At 45.1% G+C, this 10,261-nt stretch overlaps 1 protein-coding gene across 1 annotated transcript in view; it reads left to right on the plus strand.

Annotated features, from left to right (window-relative positions):
* The window catches only part of LOC106725147 (keratin-associated protein 6-1-like), a 13,131-nt gene extending 4,186 nt beyond the window's left edge, over window positions 1-8,945 (plus strand). The window contains exon 2 of the mRNA XM_014535191.1: window positions 8,719-8,945. Within this exon, the coding sequence (XP_014390677.1) occupies window positions 8,719-8,945 (227 nt within the window). The remainder of the gene's footprint in view (window positions 1-8,718) is intronic.
* The last annotated feature ends 1,316 nt before the right edge of the window (window positions 8,946-10,261 follow it).

Here is a 10,261-nt window from a genome sequence, read left to right on the forward strand (position 1 = left end):
TACGGCTCTGGCTACGGCTGTGGCTACGGATCTGGCTATGGCAGTGGCTGCTGTACCTTCCGACCATGCTGCTACCGACGATGCTATTCCTCTTGCTGCTAGAATATCTGCCTAGAACACCCTGTGCCTCTCACATAATATTGAAAATTAACGCTTTTCCTTCGAATGGTGCCCCATTCGTCATCTCTACACTCCAGTAAGGATTGGACACGTCCAGTTTTTACATACAATTCTTGTTGTTATTGAGGAAGTGGGAATGCGTCCATTGTGGGACCTGAAGAAGGAAGATGTGATGTGATGACTTTCACAATGTCCACGCTCGGCTTTTCTATCCTATGAAGTTGTGTTGTCCAGAAACACAAATACGCCAGAGTTGGAAGAAATTATACTTTTTCAATAAACAAACTTGATGTGTTCCTGGAAGTAACTGTGTTTTGTGTCAGAATCTTCACTGTCCCTGTGGCCTTCCCAGAAGGCCGATCGGCCACTGTGTCCGCTGATCCTTGGGCTTCTTATTCCGTCATCGACTTCATGTGCCATTCTCTCACCAACACACATGGTCCTGTTTACTGCCGGTCACAGTAGGTCTTAGTGTTGGGTGATGTGTATGCTCCAACCTTGCTCCTCTTCACAATTTTTGTGGCTCTTCTGGTTTCTTTGTTTTCCATCTAAACTTTAGAATCAGCTTGTCAAAATCTACAAAAATACCCTGCTGAGAGTTTTATTGGGATGGAATGGAATCCATTCACCAATTGTGGGGGAGTGGATTCTCCACACTATTGAGTCTCTGGTCCATAAACATGGTGTGTGGGTCTCCTTTGATTTCTGTGGTGGGATCTCATTTAAAATTCAATGATGAGCATTGTACTCACTGAAGGCATATTCTGGAGGGGGAGACATATAGCAGTGCAAAATCAAGGACACATCTAAATAACTAAATAAAAATAGTAAATTAACAGAATTATAAAAGGTGTTTATAATGACTAATGACATACACAGTGGGTTGCTGTGAAATATCACGTGGCCTATAAAACTCACTGAAGAAACAGACACTCTTCACAGGCCTGTAACTTCTAAATACATTGAACCAATAATAACCCTCCAAACAGAAAGCTTCACGGGAAAATTCTACAAAAGTTTTAAAGAATAAGTTACACCAATTCTCTACAATCACCTCCAGAAATAAAACCTGAGGGAAAACTTACCAACTCATTCAATGAGGTCACCATTATCTTAATACCAACACAAGGGAAAGGCATTACAAAAATAAAGACTATAGTCAAATATCTAGATGAACATAGATACAAAAGGTATAAATGAACATGGTACAAAATTAAACATCAGCAATTTGATGCCAGCATTTTATAGGAAGAATTATACACATCCACCTAGTGAGATATACCCCAATTATGCAAGGCTGGTTCAGTGCTCAAAAATGAATTCATGTAATTTAGTACATTAGCAGCCTGAAGAAGAAAAATCACATGATCGGTTCAATAAAAGCAGAAAAAGCTTGTGACAAGATCCAACATCCATTCAGGAATAAAATGTTCCCGTAATCAGGAAAAAAGGAAACTTACTCAGCTTGATAGAGAATATGTACACACATCCTATTAGCAGCATCACGCATACTTAACAGCGAGTAACCAGACGTTTTCCCGCTGTGATCAGGAGCAAGGCAAAGAAGTACTCTCTGTGTTTCTCCTCAATGTCATATTGGAAGACCTTGCTGATGCCATAATACAAGGAAAAGAAATAAAAGTCATATGTATGAGAGAAAGAAAGAAAAAAAGAAGGAAGGAAGGAAGGAAGGAAGGAAGGAAGGAAGGAAGGAAGGAAGGAAGGAAGGAAGGAAAGAAAGAGAGAAAGAAAGGAAAGAAAGGAAAGAAAGAAAGAAAGAAAGAAAGAAAGAAAGAAAGAAAGAAAGAAAGAAAATATTCTGGAGTGGGACGCAAATAGCAGTGTAAGAATCAAAACCACATGTAAATAACTAAATAAAAATAATAAATTAACAGAATCATAAAGGGTGTTTATAATGATTAATGACATGCACAGTGGGTTGCTGTGAAATATCACGTGGCCTATAAAACTCACTGAAGAAACAGACACTCTTCACAGGCCTGTAACTTCTAAATACATTGAACCAATAATAACCCTCCAAACAGAAAGCTTCACGGGAAAATTCTACAAAAGTTTTAAAGAATAAGTTACACCAATTCTCTACAATCACCTCCAGAAATAAAACCTGAGGGAAAACTTACCAACTCATTCAATGAGGTCACCATTATCTTAATACCAACACAAGGGAAAGGCATTACAAAAATAAAGACTATAGTCAAATATCTAGATGAACATAGATACAAAAGGTATAAATGAACATGGTACAAAATTAAACATCAGCAATTTGATGCCAGCATTTTATAGGAAGAATTATACACATCCACCTAGTGAGATATACCCCAATTATGCAAGGCAGGTTCAGTGCTCAAAAATGAATTCATGTAATTTATTACTTGAGCAGAATGAAGAAGAAAAATCACATGATCGGTTCAATAAAAGCAGAATAAGCTTGTGACAAGATCCAACATCCATTCAGGAATAAAATGTTCCCGTAATCAGGAAAAAAGGAAACTTACTCAACTTGATAGAGAATATAATATGTACACACATCCTATTAGCAGCATCACGCATACTTAACAGCGAGTAACCAGACGTTTTCCTTCTTTGATCAGGAGCAAGGCAAGGAAGTTCTCTCTGTGTTTCTCCTCAATGTCATACTGGAAGACCTTGCTGATCCCTAAGAAAAAGAGATTAAATGGAACAGACCAATGAATCCCAGAGGGAAGGGGGATGGGGAGAAGGAAGAGATGATATGCATATATGCATCACCTATGGACACAGACAACAGGGTGGTGAAGTCTTGGGGCGGGATGGGAACTGGGTGAAGGGTGGCAATGAGGGGATAAAGAGGGACGTCTGTGATACGCTCAACTATAAAGATTTTTTAAAAGAGATAAAAGTTATCCTGAGAGAAAGAAAGAAATGAAATTGCCTTTTTCCACCTGGGGCATGATTGTCTATGTAAAAAAATCCAAAAGAAACAACCGAAAAAACAAAATTCCTATCAGTAACAAGTGATTAAAGCAAGGATAGAGTATGCAAGGTTAATATAGAAAAGTCAATTGCTTTTCTACATATTAATATGGAATTAGACAATAATAGCATGGACTATAGCAGCCAAAATATAAAATACTTAGATATAAATCTAACAGAAATGTGTACAAGATCTATATGAGCAAAACCATAAAACTCTGACATAAGAAATTAGGGAAGAACTAAATGAATAGATATTCTACATTTACGGATGGGAAGACTCAATATGTGAAGGTAGTTCTTAGATTCCCTGCAATCCCACTCAAAATTCCAGCCTATTGTTGTGTGGATTTCACCAAAGTGATTGTAATGTTTCCATGGAGAGGGGGGCCCAGAAGAGCCAGCACAATATCGAGGGAAGGAACAAGATGGAGAATAAACTCAATTCTCACGATGAAGCCTCAGTCATCAGCACAGGGAGGTCTTGGTGAAACAGACAAAAGCGATGGAGCGGAATAGCCCAGAAGCAGACTCACAGGAGCAGGTGACAGCTGGTCTCTGTGAATGCGGAAAAGACGGCCTTTCCACACATGGTGCGGGAACAACTGGCCGTCCACGCACACAAGAAAAGAAAAAATCTAGAAATAGACCTCGCACCCTTGACGACAATTAACCTGAAATGTGTCTCAGACATAAATATAAAATAAAAACTATAAATCTTCTAGAAGATTTCGTAGGAGGAAACCTCGATGACCTTGGGGATGGCCGGGACTTAGTTACCACACCAAAGGCGCGGGCCACTACAGGAAGAGGGATAAGCCAGACCTTGTTAGAATCAAAACGTCGGCAGAAGACCACGTCAACCAGCCACACAGACAGGCCACACACGGGGAGGAAGTATTTGTAAGGAGCACATCTGGCAGTGTGATCCAAAATATACAAAGAGCTCTTAAAACTCAATAATAAGAAAGCAAACGACCTTATGTAACCAGGGGCCAAGGACCTTGACAGACACTTCACCAAAGAAGATTGCAAATGACCACATGAGAAGATGGTTCCCGTGAGACGTCATCCACATTAAAATGACAATTAGACGCCGCCACCACCTCTGAGAGCGGCCAAAACCGACAGCCGGCGCCCACAGGACTGAGAAGCCAGAACTCTCATTCACGGCTGGTGGGAACCAATCGGTGCGGCCACGTGGGAAGACAGGCTTGTGGTTTCTTATAAAACGAAGCCCACGCTCCCACGTGGTCCAGCTTGTGCTCTGACGTCCACAGAAAACCTGCATGGGATGTGGGAGCAGCTTCTACATCATCGTCGAGAGTTGAGGAGCCAAGACGCCCCTCAGGAGGTGAATGGACACACGGACTGGGTGCACCCAGACAACAGGATGTTATTTCGGGATAAAATGAAACGAGCTTGAAGCCACAAGACCTGGAGGGATCTTAGATACGTATTCGTAAATGAAAAGAGATTCCAATCTGGAAAAGCTACACATTGTATGACTTCAACTCTGTGACCTTCTGTGGAGGGCAGAACCATGGGCGGCCGGCGGGCAGGAGGGGAGTGTAGGACAGTGAAGGTATCTGTGTAAGACCACAGTGATGGCTCCATGCCATTGGGCATTTATTCAACCCGTGGGATGTACAGCCCCGGGAGAGAACCCCAGGGCGACCCCAATGTAACCACGGAGCGTGGGGGATCGCCGAGAGTCAGCGCAGCTTCCTCAGTTGGACCAAATGCTGCTCCGTGAAGAGGCTGAGGGTGGGGAGGCTGTGCGTGGGGGAGGGGCGGGACGAATACGGGGAATCTCTGCACATTCTTCTAAATTTTCATATAAACCTAGGACTTCTCTAAAAAATCGTCTTTAAAATGAAATATTGGGAACCTAAAATGCCTCTGAAACGTCACAAAATTAAGATAACATTTAGATAACATCTGAATCTCATGGATCAAAGATCTTAAAATTATAAAAATTTAAATTAAATTTGAAGATAGAACAATAGCAATTACCCAAACTTAAAATCCAGAGAGAATTTTTTTAAATTTGTTATCTGAGGTACAATACTGAGTGACCGCATACACAGGATTATGTCTCCAAGAGGCTCACGAGCGGATTTGAATAAATGTTCCCCATTTGACTTTGCAAAAGGGTCCCATGAACCGGAGAGTGAAGAGCTGAGCAGGTAACAGCCACACAGGGAGCCAGGACGAGTGCTTTCCCATAACCCATTGGGGTAAACGGAAAACGTTTTTAAACATATTTTTATTGATTTCACGGAGGCAGGGAGAGGGACAGAGAGAGAAACACTGATGATGAGAAAGAATCACTGATCGGCTGCCTCCTGCACGCCCCCCACTGGGGATCAAGCCCGAAACCTGGGCCTGTGCCCTGACCGGGAATCGAACCTGGGACCCTTCAGTCCGCTGGCCGACCTGGTGCTCTATCCACTGCACCACACCAGCTAGTGCAGAAACTTTTTTATTTTCTAATTTTATAATGATAATGAATCTTAAATTAGAAATAATAAGCATGATTTATGGCACATAAGAGTAAAATCAATAATATGCATATCAGAGGGTGGAGAGTGTGGACTACTGTAAAGTTGGCATGTGCTGCCGTGAGTTGTATGATATGACTCATGGCCAAGGGAGTGAGTTATGATGCACGTTGCAGCCCTTGGTTGCTGTTGAAACCATCACTGTTGGCCTAGCTCAGTGGTCGGCAAACTCATTAGTCAACAGAGCCAAATATCAACAGTACAACAATTGAAATTTCTTTTGAGAACCAAATTTTTTAAACTTAAACTATATAGGTAGGTACATTGTTATTCACTTAATTAGGGTACTCCTAAGGCTTAGGAAGAGCCACACTCAAGGGGCCAAAGAGCCACATGTGGCTCGCGAGCCGCAGTTTGCCGACCACTGGCCTAGCTACTAAACCAACGGAGGATGAACATGAAACACCAACATGAAGATGCAGAAGCAGGAAAATAAGGCAAAGAAAAGGGAAGAACAAATGTGGCAAGAAAAACACGAATAGTGAGATAGAGACACAACCACGACAACAATTACATCCAATGGAAATGGTCTAGACACCACAATTAAAAGTATTACGCACATCTATGCTCTTTAAAAAACCACAACAATTAAACAGACACAGACACGTTAGAAATAAACATATAAGTACATATCCTATACACACGAATTATTCATATATTATAAACACTGGTCTGAGGAAAGCTGGAGAGGCTATATTAGTATCAAACGAAGTAAGCATCAAAACAAAAATGATACAAAAATTAAATCTTCATGAAACATAAAATCGCTAATGAGTCTGACAGTAAAGCACGGAGTGGCGTGAAGGGAAGGGAGTGTTACGTGAAATGGTGTAATATTATTTGCAAAAAGTGGGATACGTTAAGATGTATGTTGTAATGTTTATAGCAATCATTACATCTGTTGTACCTAATAAGTGAATACAGAGACAATAAAATGGAATTCCAAAAAAATCCTATCAAATCTATAATAATAAAAGAGTAATATGCTAATTAGACCAGACGCCTTCTGGATGTCATTCTGGACGTCCTTCCTGACCAAGCCTACTCTTGCACAAATGTTTGTGCATCAGGCCTCTAGTAATTTAATAAGAGAAATGTGAGCAGGGAGGGGACAAGAGGTCAGAAAAGAGAAAACAAATAGCAAAACGGCACAGACGTCGCTGTACCTGCGTCTGAAGTAAATTAAATGTGAAAGTCAGAATACGTCAACAGTCAGTCAGAGCCACGATCGGCTTCTGCACATACACGGAGGTAAATAACCCGAGAGCTGGCGAGGGGCGGCCCCGCACACGCCCTGGGGCAAAGCCGTGTCCCTGCTGCGTGAGGACAGAGAAGTGCGGCCAGAGCCACGATCGGCTTCTGCACATACACGGGAGGTAAATAACCCGTGAGCTGGTGAGGGGCGGCCCCGCACACGCCCTGGGGCGAAGCCGTGTCCCTGCTGCGTGAGGACAGAGAAGTGCGGCTCCTGTGGCAACTCCCCGTGTGGCTCAGAAATGACGCGCCAAAGGCAGGGAACAAGCCAGAAACGTACTGAGAGGCACGAGGAAAACATCCATAGTTGTAACTAGAGGCTCCAAAGCTCCTACTGGGCAGCAGGCAGAACTAAGTGGACTGGGAATCACTCGCGTCATGAAGACAGAAGCAGGAGCAGGAGCTGACTGCACCCTCTGCAGCCCGTGAGCCGAGATGGCAGCGCCTGCTGTCCCCCGGGGCCCACGGAGTCCTCCCAGATGGAGCGTACGTCCGGCTACGAGGTCAGTGCTAAGAAGTTAGACTCAACATAGTAAAAAGGAGACATGCTACTGACGCCGAGTCAGACAGAAAGACACAGGTGGCTGGAGAGTCCCCCAAACAAGCAGGAAGCACGAGGGACGTTAAAACGCGGGTTCAGAAGAAGCGCAGGACACTTTTAAACGTCCAGAACTCGTGGGCTCGCAGGAGCACACAGGCGGCTGGAGAGTCCCCCAAACAAGCGTCGAGATCAAGCAGGAAGCACGAGGGACGTTAAAACGCGGGTTTAGAAGAAGCGCAGGACACTTTTAAACGTCCAGAACTCGTGGGCTCGCAGGAGCAGTGACGGTCGCGTCACCCGTGGCTTTACGTGCACGAAACAGGAAAGAAGACGACGTGCTTCGTATTTGTTTACAAAAGTCCACCTACAAGGACACGTACGGAGAAAGGAAGCATTTTGAATGAATAAAAGTACATTTCACGTGTGGGTGTGACTGTATTAAAATCCTGTTTTCTCGTTTTAATTTCTCATCAAGGCACATGGCATCAGTGCCATGAGAGGGGCTGTGTCCTCACACCCCCGATAATCAGGCGAGAGCTGATTAAAATACACATGATCTCCCAAATTACATCTATTCTGCACCCTCACCTCCCTGCTGTTCCCAGCCCATACACCCTGGGACTCTGGGCGGGAACAAGAGTTAAAGCGTCTCACGTGCCCCGGCCGTGTGCTCCGTGGTTGAGTGTCGTCCGTGATTCCCGTCAGGGCGCATGCCCCCAATGTGGGGCTCGATCCCCAGTAGGAGGCGTGCAAGCGGCAGCCGATCCCTGTTACTCTCTCACATCAATGTTTCTCTCTTTCTCTTTCCCTCTCCCTTCCTCTCTCTCTAAAATCAATAAAAACATTGAAATAAAAATAAAATTTAAATTGACAATTTAATAACACATCTCATGGAGGGCAGTGTCCTTGGGGATGTCAAGGAGGAAAAGGGATTATTTGAGCTCGAGGGCAGGTCAGTGAAAACTATTGAAACGTTTCCTGCCTGGGTGGTGCCTGGTCCTAGGGCATTAAAGCGAATGTTTGTGAGGAGAGAGAGTTTTGTAGGCGTCGCTGTACCGTCTGATGAAAGGTCCTCGGTGGTGACAGCAACCCTTCGTCAATGCCTCAGGGCCAGCTCTAGTCTTGAAACAACAAACTCATTATATTAGTCAGAAACCAGCCAATGACATGAGCTCATGTTTGGGTCCGTCCGCCCTGAGGCCCATTAAGGCTTCTGTGAGGAGAGGCGTCCAGACTGAAGTCCCCTCCACCCCTTCTCCACCCAAGGACACCCCACCCCCAGCACCATGTGTGGCAACTACAGGAACTATTACGGGGGCCGCGGCTACGGAGGCTGTGGCTACGGCTGTGGTTATGGCTGTGGCTACGGAGGCTGTGGCTACGGCTGTGGTTATGACTGTGGCTGTGGCTGTGGCTGCAGCTCCCGCTCCCTCTGTGGCTGTGGCTATGCCTGTGGCCATGGCTATGGCTCTGGCTTTGGCTACTACTATTGATGAGGCCATGGGACCAGCCCCTGCTCCTGCATCTCAGGACTCACCCACTTGGGACCCATGTGTCCTGTGTCTTTCACAGGTGGTGGCTCTCCTGCTTCAGGAAAATCTAGGGTGGCCTGGGGTTGGCCTCCCACCTAACCCAGGAATCCCCTGCCTTCACCTCATGGACGTGGGTAAGGTGAACTCACCTGCGACCCCAGTTCTGGCGTCATCGGCGTCATGACGTCACAGCAGCTGCCGTGGTGGCTCCACGCGGGAGCCTGTGTCTCTGTTGACCTAATAAACTTGTCGACTCAAACAGCGACCCTGGCTTTGATTTCCGCGGTTGGACGTCTCAAGCTTCTTACTGACATTTTTTATTTCAGTTCCCAAGAAAGAAACTTATATTTTGTAAATTCCCGCTTCCTCCTCTGCTACCGAGGGAAGGATATCTGTTATTCCGGATAATTCTCAACCCTAGAGGCAATATTATTCATAAATTAAGCATTGCCTGGTTCATGAGAATGAAGAAAAATAATAACTTCCCAATGTCCACGTATCTCTCAAAATAAATGAATGTTGGAATAACCTCTACTTCTAGTCCTTCCTTAAAAATGCTCTATGGCCCGGCTGGCATGCCTCAGGGGTTGAGCATCGATCTATGAACCAGGAGGTCCCAGTTTGATTCCCAGTCAGAGCACATGCCCCAGTTTCGGGCTCAATCCCCAGTGTGGGGGGTGCAGGAGGCAGCCGATCAATGGTTGTCTCTCATCACTGATGATTTTCTCTCTCTCTCTCTACTCTCTCTCTCTCTCTCTCTCTCTCTCTCTCTCTCTCTCTCTCTCTTCTCTCTCTTCTCTGAAATCAATAAAAAATAATTTTTAAAAAAATATTTTGTGAAAGAAAGAACCTAAGAATATTCTTCCAATCGATTCCTCCTGGGGTAGTAGTCGATGATAAGACCATCCGGCCTGCATGTGGGCCGTGGTGATGAGGTAAAAGCACCATTTCAGGGGCAAACAAGTCCCAGGGTCTCGCAGTGCAGGAAGCAAGGTGTCGGTCAGGTGTGTGGCCTCATCTGAGTCTCACATGAGCAAGGATCTGCCCCCAAGTTCACATCCTCGGCCAAATTCAGCGTGTCCCCAGGGCTCAGCGGGACTGGCTGGAGGCCCTCAGGCCAAGAGGCTGTCTGCCCAGAGCTCCTCGCCCTGTGGGTTCCCCAACGTGGTTGCTCCTTTTTGCAAAGGCAGGAAGGGAAGGGGAGCCTCCCGCACGATGGGGGCTGCAAACCCACACCAACGCCACACACACACACACACACACACACACACACACAC

The sequence above is a fragment of the Myotis brandtii genome, unplaced genomic scaffold (assembly GCF_000412655.1).
Source record: "Myotis brandtii unplaced genomic scaffold, ASM41265v1 scaffold139, whole genome shotgun sequence".
Taxonomy (NCBI): Eukaryota; Metazoa; Chordata; class Mammalia; order Chiroptera; family Vespertilionidae; genus Myotis; species Myotis brandtii.